At 40.6% G+C, this 18,577-nt stretch overlaps 1 protein-coding gene across 4 annotated transcripts in view; it reads left to right on the top strand.

The window, feature by feature from the left end:
- asap1b (ArfGAP with SH3 domain, ankyrin repeat and PH domain 1b) overlaps positions 1-18,577 on the top strand; it is an 86,310-nt gene that overhangs the window by 30,533 nt on the left and 37,200 nt on the right. For all 4 annotated transcript variants that reach the window (XM_047327711.1, XM_047327712.1, XM_047327713.1 and 1 more), the window contains exons 2-6: positions 112-184; positions 1,623-1,768; positions 2,891-2,965; positions 3,374-3,423; positions 3,658-3,787. In XM_047327711.1, coding sequence (XP_047183667.1) covers positions 112-184; positions 1,623-1,768; positions 2,891-2,965; positions 3,374-3,423; positions 3,658-3,787 — 474 coding nt within the window. The remainder of the gene's footprint in view (positions 1-111; positions 185-1,622; positions 1,769-2,890; positions 2,966-3,373; positions 3,424-3,657; positions 3,788-18,577) is intronic.

Raw genomic sequence — 18,577 nt, 5'->3', positions numbered from 1 at the left:
GCTTTGAATTTTGAAAATATTTGTGCAGTGTTTTGATGTGTTTGCTTCCAGTATGTTCTTAAAGAAGGACCACCATTTAGAGGTCTTAAAACCATTGTTGTCGTTTTTCAGGCATTAGACCAGGATCGAACCTCCCTGCAGAAGGTGAAGAAATCAGTGAAGGCCATCTACAACTCAGGACAAGGTGAGAGATACTGTTAAAAAATTAATTAAGACTGAATATGCTTTAGCCAACAGTTGGGTTCACAACCCTTTTCCAAAGGAAATCCCCTGTTGAAAGACTAGAATTTCTTAGATATCTTATTGAACATCAGGATTGTTTTTCTGTGTCCAAGAAACAAACACCTGAGTTTGTTTTTGCTGTGACAGAGATCCTCAGTAATTTTCTACTGAATACTGTACTTTTGAGTGCAGCTTCCTCCCTGTAAATTGATAGTTTCAGATGTTTGTACACACAACAAAAACTGTTTGTTCTCCACATAAAAAGCTAATTTACTCTCATTGTGAGCTGTAGGATGAAAACTGTAATCGCTCAAAACAAATATAGCTGCTCTAAGTTGACCGTCTAAGTTTTCTGCTAGCTATTGTTAGTTTTTTTTGGCTAGATCTAGTTATTGTGAGAAAAGTATATTCTACTGTATATAATATATACTGTATGTGATCAGATATAATGGGATGTTTGTGCATACTGGTATAATTTTTTTAATACGATTTTAGGGTCATTTGAGAGTGCTGCACACACAGTGTTGTGAGGTGTGGTCCACACCATTTTTTAGTTTTCAATTTAAAGATCCACACACAGAAACGACGGCTAGCGGACCGGACCGCGAGGAAATTATCACCGAATTTGAAAGTGTATTGGATTGCTTACTGCCCCTTTAACTACAAGGACAAATTTTTTGCTGCTGTTTGACCAATGACAAAAACAATGGGTCATGAGAGAAACTTTGAACTTTGAGGCATTGGCTGAGAATTGTTGCCACATCTGTGTTTTCATGAACGTCTTTTGGACTAAGAAGATTTTCAAACCTTTTTGTTCCAGGTGTTTGTCTGTGTTGCTGTTAAGAACAAATAGGTGTATTACAGAAATATTTTTTTTCATGTTTTCACTTTTGTTACATCTTGCCATTATTATAGCATAATATTAGTATTATTAATAATAATAACAACATTTTTGCTAAGGCCCCAACAGTCCTCTTAAATTAAATCAAGCCGCACCAAATTGCACAAACTCAAAGACAGTCAATCAGTCTCTTAAATATGCCAGATTTTTCATATCATTTATTACTAGTGCTGACATTGTATCAGCAGTAGTATGAAATTCTGAGTTTTTATACCAAAACAGTACATATTTATAGATATACACATATATCAGTGTTTCCCCTAGGTTTACTGTTTTGTTTTGTTTTGTTTGTTTTTTTATTAAAATGAATTTGACTTTTCAGGGGGGGCGGTTGATCGCTTTTTTCCCTTCGACTAACATACCAACATACAGTACCTGCAGTGTATTCCTGTGGGGATTTTGCAAAGACCATTCCATTTCATACTAATCACCAGGCAGATTTCAGGTCAGATATACTGATGACTGGGTGACCTCTCTTTCCTTTCCGTTTTCAACTCAGACCACGTTCAAAATGAAGAAAACTACGCCCAGGCTCTGGATAAATTTGGCAGCAACTTCATCAGCCGGGACAACCCTGACCTGGGAACGGCCTTTGTGAAGTTCTCCTCCCTCACCAAGGAGCTGTCAGCCTTGCTAAAGAACCTGGTGAGTCCAACATGTCAACACTGGCACTATCATTAAAATGAATGTCTTAGAGAGCCTGTCCTAGTGAATGCTACTGCCATTGTGGGTGCTCTTGTCCTCACGTGGATAGAAAGAGCAAAATTTTCCATAAAGAGTCTCTTTTGTGTTCGCGCTTTACAAATTAGTATTGATGAATAGTGCATATCCTACATGTCCTACATGTGTTACTGGCTTAAATGTGAAGATTTTGGCTGCGTTGTTGCAAGCTTTTTAGCACCTGTGTATATTCCTTCTGAAAATCGTATAGGAAGGGAAAACGAAGAGACAGAGACTGTTTCCAGGATGGGCTGTTAGAGCACTCCGGCAGTTGGCCAGTGGAAGATTGATTCTGACGTTGGCCATATGCAAGACAGGCTCTTAAGAAGCACATTAGCGCCCATTAAGTGTTGTTTACTTCCTTGACCGCTGCTGTGAGTCTGTGTGGACAACAAGGACTTATGCTAAGTACTGTTGTACATAAATTACCTTGCTGATCGTAATGGTTAGAACTGCTGAGCATAGCTCTGGCAACCCGAGCTGTTGGCAATGTCAAACGTTTGCTAATTCTTCAGTAGACCACCTTCACTTGCTGTTTTGGGCTTGACTTTTGCTACTGTTTTCTTCCATCTCCGGCAGCAAGAATGTTTTAATTTACTGCTCTGGTGGTTAGAGTATGACTAGTAAGTTCTGTATGGATGGTGGTTGGTGACGTTACACCCTCAAGCACACATCCCTACCCAAGATTTTTTTGTGATAGACAAAGTGAAGGAGAGACAGGAAATGGTTACCAAAAACAGATTCACAAGGAAAGTGAATATTGGATGGGCAGAAATAAACTACCTTTAATGTTAATACTGCTCTATGTCTCTGTGGATGTATAAACACTGGCAAAAAAATCAGCTAATTCTAGGATCATAACTATATAATGCTATTTTATTAAGCAACTGGGCATGGACGGTTTTAGTATTTTACCAGCAGGATTTAGAACTGTGTTTTTAATACTTTTTTTGATAAAGGTGGACCTCTGTGGAATAGATGAATGAGTTATATCAAGCTTCGGCTACTCATGGCATTTTTCTTCCTCTTCTCTGTGTCCTCTTTCAGCTCCAGAGTCTCAGCCACAATGTGATCTTCACCCTGGACTCACTACTGAAGGGTGATTTGAAAGGCGTGAAAGGGGTAAGATTTACTGTAAAAGAGGTTTCAGCAGTGGGCCAGGGAAAAAATTCCTACATCAGCACATCTCCCTATTCATCTCTTAGTTTCTGTATGTGAGTAAGAAAGAGTTATTAGAGAGATTGGGAATTTAAGGGGTTCAGATTTTTTTTAGATCACATTGAAAATGTTGCGGAAATAAACACGGCCTCTGTGTTGTGCCTGAAGTGAGTGGCAAATAACTGCGTCATGAAACATTGATGTTCGAATACAAGGAGGGGAGCAGTCACTTGCTGGGCGCCCAGGTCATAAATCGTGAGCGGAGTGAGGCATTTGCTGTGTCTCTGGTAGCGATCCATCTCACTGTTTAACTTGGTCCCCATGGTAACCTCTTTGTAGTTTGCTGATATTTGTCCTCCTGTGTTTCTGCAGGACATAAAAAAGCCCTTTGACAAAGCCTGGAAAGACTATGAAGCCAAGTTGTAAGTGGATAGGTCTGCTTGGAATACTGCATATTTGCATCATCTTGCTCATTGTAGTGACTTGTTAATGGATCAAACACTGCAATGTGCATTGCTTTTATTTGGCTCCTCCAGGAGCATTGTAGATGTTACTACACACAAATACATTATAAAACAAAAACCTACACACAAAGTGAAAAAATGTGAATAGGACAGGTGCATTATTTTATTGATTTGTCCATTCCTCTGTATCAGTACAAAAATAGAGAAGGAGAAGCGAGAGCATGCAAAACAGCATGGGATGATCCGGACTGAGATCACTGGGGCTGAGATTGCTGAGGAGATGGAGAAGGAGCGGCGTCTCTTTCAGCTCCAGATGTGTGAGGTAGGTAGTAAAACATGTATCTTACCTCATTTACAGCTGGCATTAACATGCAATCTCTATCTGTAAATCTTGTCTGAATAGGGCCAAATGGCCAGACCACATACAGTGACATTATACCAAATTCTACTAATACTGGTTGTGTGGCCATTAAAGCAAAGTAATCTTCAGTAGTCCGTCTTGCAGTGTGATCAGATCTCAGCTGCAAATTCAATCTGTATGCATGACCTCATGCTTAGAACATCTGGCAAGTTTAAAAGTTGCTTAATTTCACCTCTTCCTGCTCTCTTAAGCAAGCCCAGAAAAAGCCACAAATAGTATCAGTCTTCAGATGTTTTCAGACATGAACTCCATAAAATGTGTGCAAAATTGCTTCCAGACATCCCGAGTTTACTGTTCACATATGATGAACACAGCAGAAGATTTTCCAAGTCAGTCTTGTTCACAACAGAAGGAACATTTCCGGAATATTCTGTGTTCTCTGGGTAGAGCATGCACGAGACGCTGATGCTGATTATAATCATTATAATAATAATATTACAGCCCTTCCGGAGAAGTTCAGGAAAATCATTGGGCTCCAGTGCATGTCTGAAAGCAGCCTTACTGAGTCATTCCATGTTATTGTTACCATTGAACTGGGATGCCCCATCTTAGTTGTCATGTTACCAGCCCCACTTAACTTATTTGGATATTAAGAGGTTCAATTCAATTCAATTTTATTTGTATAGCACCATATCACAACATACATTATCTCAAGGCACTTTACGTATTGAGGTCAATATTACAATATTACAGGGAAAACCCAACAAACCCCACAATGAGCAAAGCACTTGGCGACGGTGGAGAGAAAAAACTCCCTTTTAACAGTAAGAAATCTCTTACAGAACCGGACTCAGTTGTGGGCGGTCATCTGTCTCGACCGGTTGGGGTGAGGAGAGAAATGGGGAAGAGAGGAGAAGTGGGCAGAAAGAGGGTGGGAGGAGAGACAGTAGGAGAGAAGAGAGAGAGAGAGGACAGATGTACAACCGCCGCTTTAATATCTACCAGACTGATACTTATAATTAAAAAAATACAATTATGTTGTTGTTATGATTAGTGATGATATTAATAATAATAATAAGAAGAAGAACAAAAATAATGACGGGTTTGGGTCCTGCAGCTCTGGGATCAGAGATACACTAGGAGAGATAGAAAACACAAACAGGGTTAGTGACATGTACTGTAAACATATCAGGGGATAGAGGCGTTGTATAACAGTTGCTTTAATTTCTACCAGACTGATACTTATAATTAGTGAAAACTGACACTTATAAATACAATGATGTTATTAATAATAATAATAATAATAATGACTGGTTTGGATCCTGCAGTTCTGGGGACAGATCTACTAGAGAGAGAAAACAGAGTTAGTGACATAGAGATACATGGGGGCAGAGAGAGAGAGAGATAGAAAAAGTGGGAGAAGGAGAGAGAGATAAAGAGAGAGAGAGAGAGGGAGAAAGATGCTCATGATATAAGTTCCCCCAGCAGTCTAGGCCTATAGCAGCATAATAAAGAAATGGTTTATTAAACACCGGAGCAGCTCTAACTATAAGCTTTATCAAAGAGGAAGTTTAACTTTACATGTAGAGAGGGTATCTGCCTCCCTGACACAAACTGGGAGCTGGTTCCAGAGGAGAGGAGCCTGGTGGCTGAAGGCTCTGCCTCCCATTCCACTTTTACAGACTCTGGGAACCACAAGTAGTCCTGCATTTGCAGAGCGAAGTGATCTATTGGGATAATCTGGAACTATGAGCTCTGTAAGATATGATGGGGCTTGATTATTAAGGGCTTTGTAGGTGATCATAATGCAGTCCAAATCTTGATGAAGACAAAGTGAACTAAAGCTGCAAGCAGCGAAGATCGGGCCTTCGCACATACAGGCACCTCGGGTGTGCTGCAGCCGCGGCCTCGTTGCTCTAAGAGATTATTTCCAATTACCTAACAGCAAAAGGCAACTGGAAGCAGTTTAGTTCATCTGATGGCTGCCTTCTCCTGTCAGGCACTTTTCATGCACCACATGTTAACAAAAAATGTAACAGTCAGTCTTTGAGCCTAATTTTCAAACTCAAGTCTAAATTGCCAACTTCCTGTTGAGTTTTGCTCATGGCACCAATATACTTTTTAAGTATTGGGATGTTACATGTGCCCATGAAATTTTGTACATGTAGGTGAAACGGCCCAGTAGAATTGTTCTAGGGGGCGCTATGGAGCCTTTTTTCAATACACAAACCCAAGGCCCTTATTAGTATTTACTACTCATCTCCTGTAATGCGTGTGCCAAGGTTTGTGTGTTTTCAAGCATCCCTAACCCTTTAAAAAAACAACTTCCTGTTTCATGGCAAGGCATCAACCAGGCCTTGCGACTTACACTAAAACTTTGAGGTGTTTTCTATTCTTTACTCAAGGGGATGTGAATAACCGTCTAGGACTAGTTCATTAAAGTATGACATGATACATATGCCTCCCAAATTTGGATCAGGTCATCACTATTAATATTTATTTAAATTTTAAGCTTGTGTTCACTTTTTTTCCCTATCAGAGGATTTGAATAATCACAATACTATCTTATGCATGGATTAGTTTCCCCAAAAGAAAATTGAAAAATACAGTTGTACCTAAATTAATAATGAGGATCGTATGTGCTTAGGATTTTGGTGGCCCGTAACAAGATTTTCTTTGTGGCCCCAAAACACTACCAGCTCAACCAAAAAATCACAGACACTACTCGTAGCTGAATGAACAAACACACACACACACACCCCCATAAAAGTGTTAAAAATGATAATAAATATTAAAGTCAACAGATTTAAACTATAAAGGCAGCAAACTTGCAAACAACAAGGTCTATAAAGAAAGAAAAATGAACACCAATAAAAAGAAAATATTCTAACAAATAAAAAGAAGGTGAGGGGGACACAGTTACAGTACTAGGGGCTTTAGTTTTTCAGGTACCCCTACCCAAGGTAGAACCAAATGCAACGATAATTTGGATATATCCCTTACCTGAATGGATGGTTGTAACAAAAGTAATTTATAGAATACAGCAAAAAATGACGATCTTTGGCTTTTGAAATTATTATTTGTAGGCCTTGGTTATCAGGGGAAATAAATAATCATTGTATCCAACAGACAAAAAAATTGTATTAGTTGTCCTTTAAATTGTCAAAAAATTGTGTAATTAGATTATAGCTAAATGTTCTTAATATACATATACCTACAACCTGTGTGTTGTATGGACACTGAACCCCACCCGCATACAATTTCAAGAAAGTGCAGTGTTGAATTTGGACCATAGACTGTATATAAAGATGGACGTAGCGTCCTTGACAGTCCAGTTTCGAAGCCCAAAGTGGGTCGTTCAGCAGCGGCTCAGCTGTTGCCATCTTGGCAGGGCCTGACTCCTCCTTTACCCGGCTAATCCAAATATGGACAAAGACGTGGGCCGAATGCAGACCGGTCGCTGAAACATGGCCACCTACCTCGAAGCTAAGCTAAGAAGCTAGGCTAAGTGCTACTCCTCGATACGAGCTCGCTAGCGCCGTGGCCCTGATGCTGCACCGGGTCGGTAATGACTGCGGTAACGTGAGCTCCAGTACCAGTCATCCCAGCCAACGTTACATGTGGTAAATAACACTGTAACTACGCAACAAAATTTGAAATAATTATTCATGTTACTGAAATTATAATACAGTCTTAAAAATTAAGTTTTTGTAAATTTGTATCAGTGGTAGTTTGCAATTCTAATAAATTAAATCAAATAAACGTTAACTAAACAGAAATAACATGTGATGGTTGGTAGTCTTAACCTTACCTGTACTGCTATAGACAATCCTGTGCAAGATTATCACTTTGAATATGAATGTAAGAAAGCCACTTTTATATTTGTCACAAGATGTTTATTACTTTCAGCACATTGGTTGTTGTTGATTTCACCTGTGATGCTTCCACTTGCTGCACAAAACAAACTGAGTACCAGTCGTGGCTGTTTGCCTTTACAGTTGTTATATAGTCTGTCTGTCTGGATTTAGAGGCAGTCATCTATATTCTAAGATGTTGCTCTTTAGTCCCATTTTATCCTACAGATGTGGCATAACAGTGTTGTCAATATAAAAAAGTGAGCTACACTCTATAGTGGACTTCACATTTTTCATTATCTGAAGCATCTATCACACTCATTTATTAATTTTAATCCTATAGTCAAAATATATTATAATAATGATACATTTTATTTGTCTTTGTACTTTCAAGACACCCAAGGACACCTTAAAAAACATAAACAAGATATTAATAAAAGCAGAGCAAATATATCAGTAGTAAAATCAGGTGACTAGTTAAAAACATTTTAGTCAATAACTTGAGGTGACATCTTCATTTAAACACATTTAAATCAATAAAATTAAGGTAGTTATGGTGGAAGATATGTTGGGTAAGCTAATCTAAACAGATGTCTTTTGAGTTGTGCTTTGAATTGGTGAAGAGAATCCAGGTGACGGATGTGTGGTGGAAGAGAGTTCCAAAGGCGTGGGGCAGTGCAGCTGAAGGCTCTGGCACCCAGGGTGCTGAGTCTGAATGATGGGACAGTTAAAATTGCAGTTGAGGAGGAACGAAGTGTTCGGGGAGGAGTGTAGGGAATAAGCAGGTCTGAGAGGTATGGGGGGCAAGGTGGTGGAGGGCTTTGAAGGTTAGCAGTAAAAATTTGTAATTTATCTGGTGAGTCACAGGAAGCCAGTGGAGCTGAGAAAGGAGGGATGTGATGTGGTCTCTTGATCTGGTGCGGGTAATGATCCGGGCTGCAGAGTTCTGAATGGATTGGAGGCGATGGAGAAGTTTATTTGTGGTGCCAGTGAGGAGGGCGTTGCAGTAGTCGATGCGGGATGTGACCAGAGCGTGAATAAGGACTTGTGTATTGTGTTGGGAGAGGGAAGGGCGGAGTCTGGAGATATTGCGGACGTGAAGTATGCAGTGCGTGTGATATTGCTGATGTGGGATCCAAAGGAAAGTGTGTTGTCCAGAATGACACCAAGACTTTTGACTTGGCAGGAGGTGGGAATTGGAGAGTGGTCAATTGTTATGGTGAACGGGTGGGTTTTGAAGAGTGTAAACTTAGAACCTATGAGGAAAACCTTGCTTTTATTTCCATTGAGTTTGAGAAGATTGATTGACATCCAGTTGCTGATAGCTTGTAGACAGGAGGTGAGGGCAGAGGGGGGAATAGAGGTGTTTGGTTTAGTGGAGCGGTAGAGTTGTGTATAATCGGCGTACCAGTGAAAGTTGATCCCAAAATGACGGAGAATGTTGCCAAGAGGTAAAATGTAGATAGTAAAAAGCAGTGGTCCCAGCACTGAACCCTGGGGAACACCATGGGTGACATTGGCGTTTTTTGATGTGACATCTTAACCCTGAATGAACTGTTTTCTTTTGTGTAGATATGACCTAAACCGAAATAGTGCATTGTTATTGATTCCGATGACAGCGAAACGTTCCACAAAAATTGGTTGGGATATGGTGTCAAAGGCTGCGGAGAGGTCGAAGAGGATCAGGATTGATATATGGCCGTTGTCAGCTGTAAGTAGGAGATCATTTGTGATTTTTACTAGGGCTGTTTCAGTGCTGTGATTGTGTCGGAAACCAGACTGGAATGGTTTGTAAAGGTTATTGTTTTAAAGGTGGGCATGAAGTTGAGTTGCTACAGTCTGTTCCAAAAGTTTGGTGATGAATGCGAGGTTGGAGATGGGGCAGTACTTATTTGGGTCGTTAGGATCGGAACCTGGTTTCTTCAGAATCGGGGTGACAGAAGCTGTTTTGAGGGATGTAGGGACAGTGGCAGTAGATAGGGAGGAGTTAATGATGGATGTTATGATTGGTGAGATTGAGGGTAAACAGGTTTTAACCATGGCAGGTGGATTTTTTTACGGTGGTCCTGAAGTGCAAGTGCACAAAGCCGAAAGAGAAAACACAACGCTGAAATAAAAAACACAACGCTGAAAAAGAAAACACTACGCTGAAGGAAAAAAAACTACGCCGAAAGAGTAAACACAACGCCGAAAGAGAAAACACTACACCGAAAGAATAAACACTAGGCCGAAAGAGTAAACACTACGCCGAAAGAGTAAACACAACGCTGAAAGAGAAAACACAACGTCGAAAGAAAAAACTCTATGCCGAAAGAGAAAACGTAACGCCGAAAGAAAAAAACACTACGCCGAAAGAGTAAACACTACCCCGAAAGAGAAAACACAACGCCGAAATGAAAAACAACGCCGACAGCATAAACACTACACCGAAAGAGAAATCACTACGCTGAAAGAGTAAACCTATAACCTATTTTTTGGCATACTCTTATTAAATCCAACATATTTAAATGTTTAAATGTTAAATTTTTTTTGTTGAAATTTAACCATTTTATTCATTCCTTTTTAATCAAACTTGAAGTAATTAAAATCTATTTACAGCTTTTGCCTATTGCTTACACACTTTTACACACGTCTTCTGTAAAACTCAAAAGTAGAATTTCTGCATGTCCTCGCGGGCTAGGCATCGGGGAAAATATCGCCTTGTGTGCCGAATCCACCCTTGGATTGATCCCACCTCAATGTCTCCGCATGCCTCTTCCATTGCTTGCAGAAGAGAATTGTGGGCGTGTGGTTGCCGATCATATACTTTCCACCACCACGCTGAAAAGAATTTCTCGATTGCATTTAGAAAGGGGCTGTAAGGGGCAGGTATAAAAGTGTGAAATGGTTATGGTTGTTGAACCAATCTCGGACCAGTGCAGCCCAGTGGAAACTAACATTATCCCAGATGACAACAATCCTGGGCTGCTCTGGTCTGTCCTGCACAACTGCATGTAGTGCATCTAGAAATGCAATGATATGTCCTGTATTGTAGGGACCTATAGTGGCATGGTGATGCAGGACTCCTTGGACACTAATTGCAGCACACACGCTGCCCAGGGGCATTTACAACGGCCCTTTGTCCAACTACGTTATGGCCCTGACGCCTGGTTTTGGCCAGATTGAAGCCTGCCTCATCCACGTAGATGAACTCATGTGGCAGTTCGGCGTGATCAAAATCGCGAACTCTCTGTAAAAGAAAATATTGAATAGTGTTACTGAAAACACATACAGTAACTACAATGTCTATAGTTTCAGTAGGGGCTGGGTTGGGTCAGTATAGACAAAAACTACAAGCTACAGGCAGGGCAGGTGGCAGCATAAACCCTCATTCCCACATCACAATATATAGTATGTAAAGTAAAGTGACACATACCTGCACATAATCATGGCGCAGATCCTTGACCCTGACACTGTTTCTCTCAAATGGCACCCTGTACAGCTGCTTCATTCTGAAGTTATGTTTCTGTAGGATGCAACTTAGTGTAGAAATGCTGACCCTGTTGATATTGTTGAATACATTTCTATTTGCAATTATGCGTTGTTGCAACTCACGAAGGCGGATTGCATTATTTTCTCGCACCATTTCAATGATGGCAAGCTCTTGTTGTTGAGTGAAGAGCCGTTCCCTTCCACCTTGAAGAGGTCGTCCAACAATTCTGTAGAAAATGCCACCACAAGATGTCATTGGTTAGGTTCTTTTTCACATACTGTACTTTCAAACTGCACAGAGTACTGTAACATCACAATGGTATTCCTTTACATATACTTCACAGCACTACCCATTTTTGTATAGTACAGTTAGGACATTAAATCTGTAATATGATACAGAATCATGTGACACACACAGTAGGTACAGTCTGGAGTAGAAACTTGAAGATATACCTGCACTCCAGTCGGAATGTCCTTATTATCGATGCTACTGTGTAGCATCGTAGTTTTTGGACTTGAGTTTGGTGATTTCTTCGATTGTTGAAGGCTGTTGAGTTGATAGGGTGGAGAGTGGTGAGTCCAGTGTGGTAGTCCATGGTGGGCTGTGAGCAGAAGCAGAGGAAGAATTCAACTGGTGATGAATATTGGTAATTTTGTTACTGAAGAAGTCCAAAAATGTGTTACACTGAGGAGTGGAGGTGAGGTGATTTGAGATTTCTGCAGGCTTAAGAAGTTTGGTGACAGTGGAAATTAGAGTCCGGGTGTTATTTTCACTGCTACATATGATGTCGGAATAGTAAGAGGATTTGGCATTGGTCAGGGCATTCTTATATGAAAGAATATGATAGTTGTACATTTGCTTGTGAATATTTAGTCCAGTTTTCTTATATAGTCTCTCCAGACGTTGGCCCACCATTTTCAATTGGCAGAGTTCGGAGGTAAACCACGGAGAAGACCTGGTAAATTAGACTGTATGGGTTTTCAGGGGAGCTAAGGAATTTAGTGAATGGGATAGACAGTCATTGTAGTGATTCACTAGGTATGCAGTGCAGGGTGGGGCGTGAGTAGGATATTAAGAGAGGTACTAATTAATCTGTTGAGCTCATCTGTATTAATGTTTTTCAGATTACGGAAAGATTTGTTGCCCTTGGTATTTAATTTTAATTTTGGGAGTGGCAGAATAATATCAAATATTTCATCAGTTGAAATTTTTTGCTTGATTCTTTGTGAGCTATGAAAACGTACCTGGAGTCAGTGCTGAAGTGATGAGTCAGTGTTCAGTTCTGCCTCACGTTGAGCTTCCACTGGTCCAGTCTATCTGGATCACCTGGAGGAAAACGTTACACAGACAAATAGAGTTACAATAAAAACAATAACAATTAAATTACTTCAAATGCCACATTTAATAATAACATTTCAGCAAAAGAAATAGAGGTGGTGGACGTCAGCTCTTATTTTCTATCTGTTAATTGGTCTAGTTACAGGTCTATTTCATACACATATTTTTCATGTGACGTCATGCTTAGTTTTCACTAAAGTCACACCAACAATCAAATCTAATACTTTCAATATATTGTGTTTTAATAAACGCTACGACACTTTGCACAACTGAAGAAGTATGTCCACGTCACACCAGTCTGTTTCTGCATCGTAATCATCTATCTTGTCGGTTTTAGTAAAAGATATGAATCAAACTTCTCGTGTTCTTCTGTTGCATTTTAAGTTACCGTACAGGCACAATAAAAAACTTCATCGCCACCAAGAACACACTGCATCCTCTATGTTAACGTTCTCTATTGGAACAATGCTCAAAGGTTCAGTAGGTAGGATTTGTAAAAATAACTTTTATCATATACACTGTAACTGTCACTATATCCTAGTAGTAATATGTGAGACAGATCATATGTGACTTTAATGCCATTTGCAAGAATCCTCCGTACCCGAAGAAAAATCACCAATCAAAGCCAGAGGGTGTCTCTCTGCTCTCTAAATCATCAGGATTGCACTGCACAGCGCTGACACTACCTGTGCACACACTCACTCGCTCGGTGAAGACCAAGCTCACGTCTTAGCAACTAGGAGCTGGCAGCAGAAGCGGAGTTAGTTTGAAAACACCGTAGCAGAGATAGCATAACGCAAGCCTCGAAAAAAACGCCCACCTGCTTTGCCAGAAACTGCATATACGAGAAAGACCACAAGCACAAACGAGCAAAAAAGAAGGAAGCAGATCGAGCAGAGATAAAAACCTGTGTAAACATTGGAGCGGTGGTCCACAGATGAGAGAGCTGCGAGATCTAAAGGATTCACAAACAATGTTCTTCGCTTGACCGGTAATTATCCCTGTTTCATTCATCTTTTATTTTCTTTTCCATTTTATTGTAGCATTCTGTGACCATACCGTATGCTACTGTGGTGTTGTATTCAGACTGCTAGTTGCTAGGTTCACAGTCCTGTGTATTTTATTAGTGTCCAAGCAGTCTTTTGAGAGTTTTCCAGACGTGTGCTGTTGACTGTGCTCTCACGGCTAAATGCTCCCCCATCAGTGTCGTACTGTTTAGTTAGCCTCACCATTTATCACCAAATGTAGCATCCCGTGCTATAATAAATGCTAAATATGTGTTGATATTCCCACCTGTGGCTACAGTCACATTCACGTTCTGAACTTCCAAACACAATCATCACTTATTTATTTAGCATTGTACCGCAGACTGTCAAATTATTCATATTTATATGTGTGAGCGTAATGAGTGTGTGAGAGTGAGTGACTGAGCAAATGTGACGTGAAGCAGAGCTAACTGTAGCAGTACATCAACAGTAGTAGATGTGCAGGGCCGGTTATAGTCTGTCAATAACGCAGCAGCATCTCCAGACAAAGCTAAAGTTACCGTGGGTTGTTTGATTGCACACTGTTACTTTCACTGTCGAGAAAGTTAACTACTTTGGCAATGGAGAAAAGCACAATGCACATCTTCCCTGCTTTGAACAGCATGTAATTACACATTTTGTTCAACTCAAATCATGACCACAGATTATGTACGCAAATGCCCATTTTACAATTTGTGGCAAGTTGGTTATATGCAGCATATAAAGTGGATGATTTATTCCCCTCATAGTATTCCGATTTGTGATCAATTTGTAAGGAGGAATATTTTTAATAAAAAGTATTATAACAGTTTTTCTCTGAATTTGCAGGTCAACTGCAGAGCTGGAGTCTTCTATTATCACATCCTGATGTACTGTATGCCAGCAAGTGCTTCAGCATCAGCCCTTCAGTGTATGAAGCCAGAATCTTACTGGCTGGCTCAGACTACAACCACCATGTCCGCACCACCCAAAAGAAGACCTGACGGCTCTATACATTAAAGGATAAAACCACAGACCAGACACTTCCCCAGAGATGATGCCTTGGATTAGCATCCAGATGAATCAGGAAACAAATCCTGAAACTATGTTCAAACATTAAATTTGTAGATTCAAATACATAAGTCTACCTGTGTAGGGCTGAACGATTTATCGTTTTCAAATCGAAATCGTGATTTGCAAATCGCTGCGATTTATTAGAACACGTTATGCAGCGCATCTGACCCAGTGTTTATAATTTGCTGTCACACTGTCAGTGTTACTGACAGTAATGCCATCCAATCAGAAATTTGCTCAGGGCGCCTGCCTATCTGCCCACCAACAACACACGAGTGAAACCACAGAATAACTGCATTAGCGGAGCAGCCTCCGCGGAGCCAGAAGCAATGTTTGACAATTTAATTCAGTGATAAGGTAGTTTCGGGTTTGAGCCGACAGCTGTGCAACAAAGCATTCAGTCGCTACATCAGGCAAACCCACCAACCTGTATGAGCGCTTGACACAGCACCATAGGGAGCTACACCATGACTATCCTTTGTTCAAGAGACAGGCTGCTAACAGAGAGAGAGCTAAAGTCTACATCGTCACCGTGTGTTCATTCACTGCTCTCCCCTTCTTCTCTTCAACACATCTCGCTCTCTTTCAGTGTGTGTGCTAGGGCTGGGCGATAAAATGATAACGATATGTATCGCGAACATATGGAAGGAGACCTGTTCATAAGTGTTAGGGAGGAAGAAAACAAACCATAACCCATGGTTGTCAACAGAAACACTGAAAAAAATAGAAGAGAGGAGGGTAAAAAAACACATAAAAAAACAACTGCAAAACACGAGCACAAACGGTGGCAGCCCATAGAGATTATGAAGCTGAAAACAAGGAGGTGACAAAAAGTGCTAAAGGCGACAAAAGAAATTACATCGAAGACTTTGCACAGCAAGCGGAGGTCACAGCCTCCAAGAACAACCTAAAGGATCTCTACCTGACCATAAAAAAACTAGCAGGGAAGTTTAGGCGGACAAAAACGCAGATCCGTAACAAGAAGGGGCAACTCTTAACCACCAAAGAAGAACAACAGAAAAGATAGACGGAGCACTTAACAGAACAGATCCTAACAGCTGCCGACATGCTGGAGGTAAGCTGCGTACCACCAACAAGGACTGAAGTAAAGAAGGCTATAAGGGGATTGTGCCGTGGCAAGGTAGAAGGGCCAGACGAGATCCCTTACAAGCTGCTCTTGAAACCTCAACTACCATGCTACACCAGCTGATCAAACAGATATGGGAGGAAGAGATCATACCATTGGACTGGAAGGACGGTCTCATTGCAATAGTACCCAAGAAAGGAGACCTCAGGGAATGTAACAACTATAGAGGTAACACCTGGCAAAGTGTTCAATCGCATTATCTTGGAGAGGCTGCGGAAGGGGGCTGATGAAAGACTGAGAGAAAACTAGGCTGGTTTCCGGAACGGAAGAATTGTGCAGTGACCAAATTTCCACCCTCAGGATCATCGTCGAGCAGTCCATAGAATGGAACACCCCATGTCTATGTCAATTTCATTGACTTTGAAAAGGTATTTGACAGCATAGACCACGTGTTGCTGTGGAAGCTCATGGCTCACTATGGTATCCCTCCGAAATATATAAACATCATGAAGTACACATACCAGGGTATGCAATGCCAAGTGCTCCACCAGGGATCTGCAGATGAAAAGAAAAGTGCTCACTGGTGTGAGACAGGGCTGCCTTCTCTCTCCGTTCCTTTTCCTCCTATGTATCGACTGGATCATGAAACAAACAGTAAGCAATAAAAAGAATGGCATCCAGTGGAATCTGAAAGAACACCTAGACGATCTTGACTTCGCAGATGACATCGCATTGCTCTCACATACACACCAACAGATGCAGGACAAGACAACACGGCTGGAAACAACTGAAGCTGAGCTTGGACTCAAAGTAAATGGGCCAAAAAACAAAACCATGCGGATTAACGACAAAAACATGAATTCAATAACACTCGAGGGCCACGCTCTCGAAGAGGTCAACAAATTTACCTACCTGGGAAGTGTAATAGCTGTGAACGGAGGGTCAGAGGAGGACGTAAAGGCAAGAATTGGTAAAGCTAGAGCAACATTCAACATCCTAACCAAGATCTGGAAAACTAAAAAAAACTCTCTCAAGACCAAGCTCAAAATCTACAACTCCAACGTCAAATCCGTACTCCTGCACGGATCCGAAACATGGAAGAACACTACTACCATCATAAGCAAACTTCAGACATTCATGAACCACTGCCTAAGACACATCCTGGGGATCTTCTGGCCAAACACAATCAACAACATCACCCTGTGGGAACGCACCAACCAGGAACCAATAGAAATACAGATTAAAAGGAGAAAGTGGATCTGGATAGGTTCACACACTGAGAAGAAACAACACAGCAATAACCAAACAGGCACTGACATGGAACCCACAGGGCAAACGGGGGAGAGGTCGTCCCAAGAACATCTGGAGAAGAAGCACAGAGCAAGAGTTCAAGAAGGAAGGGCTGACCTGGTGGAGCTGGAGAAGATGGCCCAAGACAGGCGAGGGTGGAAGCGGTTAATCAATGGCCTATGTTCCGAAAGGAATACAAAGGCCTAAATAACTAACTAACTAAATTGCAATCGCAATATTTGTCAGAAAAATCGCAATTTGATATTTCCCCCAAATTGTTCAGCCCTATACCTGGGTATTATAAATATTCAACACACCTACTTTATATTTTTTTCAACGCGCAAAATAAAGCTTGACAATATTACATCATTGTTTACTTTGATAAATTTGTTATGCTTTTCTTTGAGATATTGTATGGGTAGTACTGAATCAGTGAATCTGATTACCCTAAATTAATATATTTGTAATGCCTTGAGTTGGTTCAAAAAGTATATTGAATTAAAATAAAAAAGTAATCTCCACATTGTTGTATATTTATGCAATGAGAAACCAATCACTTTCAAAAATACACTTTATTGCAAGGCAAATACTGAGGTTGCATAAATATTTAATTTACTTTGAAATAAATAAATGAAAAAAAAAGTATTGCACAGCACACTATTTACATCTAGCAAAGGCAACTGAAGCTAAACCATCTTTGAATGAAACCAGTGCAAGCAGCAGGTACCAACTGGCTCATAGCCAATTTAAATGTGCGAGTTATAAAAAAATTCACTCCCTGTACAGTTGTCACGAAGAGAGGGATTAGCGATTGGGACCAAACCCCGTTTTTTGCAACAGTAAACATGTTTAATACTGCTGTAAAGTTGGGCATTTTAACATGGGGTTCTTTGAGGATTGTTTCCCTTTTGGAGCCAGCCTCAAGCGGCCATTTGGTGAACTGAAGGTTTTTGCACTTCCGCATTGGCTTCATATCTCAGCCTCGGAGTAAGCCCCTTGATTTGGACACACTTTTAGTCGTATAATATTAATATCACTGTTAGATACAATGACTTCATTGACGTGCATATAAATTAGCCATGTACTGTCTCCGCGGTTAGAGGGAGGAGGGGCTTATCTGGAATTACTGTGCTTGTTTGAAATGTTTTGAAAAACCATGCCAGTTTCTAGGGGCTAACTAACATTAACTTGAAGACAATGAGCTATCGATATACCGACATGATCTTACTATGAATATTTGTAACGTATCATTAGCTAGCTTAATATATATATTGTGTCTGAAGACGTCACTCAAGCTCATTTTTTGAAAGAAATGTCGTATGTTCTCCGTCTTTTGTCATTTTGGGGGTTTGGACATTGTAAGCTAAGTTAGTTTCTGTCTGTCTGAATCTATTTGAATGAGAGTGCGAGAGGAGAGGGGAGGGGGAGTGGGTACGAGAGCTTGAGTGGGTGCGGTTTCTGTGTGGGCCTAGTGCCTGCAGGTTCTCCAGTTTGCTTTAAATATAATGTTAGTTTTTGAAATGTAAAAAGGGGATTACGTAAATTACGCCCTTGAAGGTAAATTATCATTCTAAATGGTTTGAAGGATGTGATACACTATATTAATTATAAAAAAGTCACACTGATTGTGTG

This window comes from Scophthalmus maximus, chromosome 16 (assembly GCF_022379125.1).
Source record: "Scophthalmus maximus strain ysfricsl-2021 chromosome 16, ASM2237912v1, whole genome shotgun sequence".
Lineage (NCBI taxonomy): Eukaryota > Metazoa > Chordata > Actinopteri > Pleuronectiformes > Scophthalmidae > Scophthalmus > Scophthalmus maximus.
Note: the sequence above shows the minus strand (reverse complement) of the source record. Positions and strands in the feature narration are given on the sequence as shown.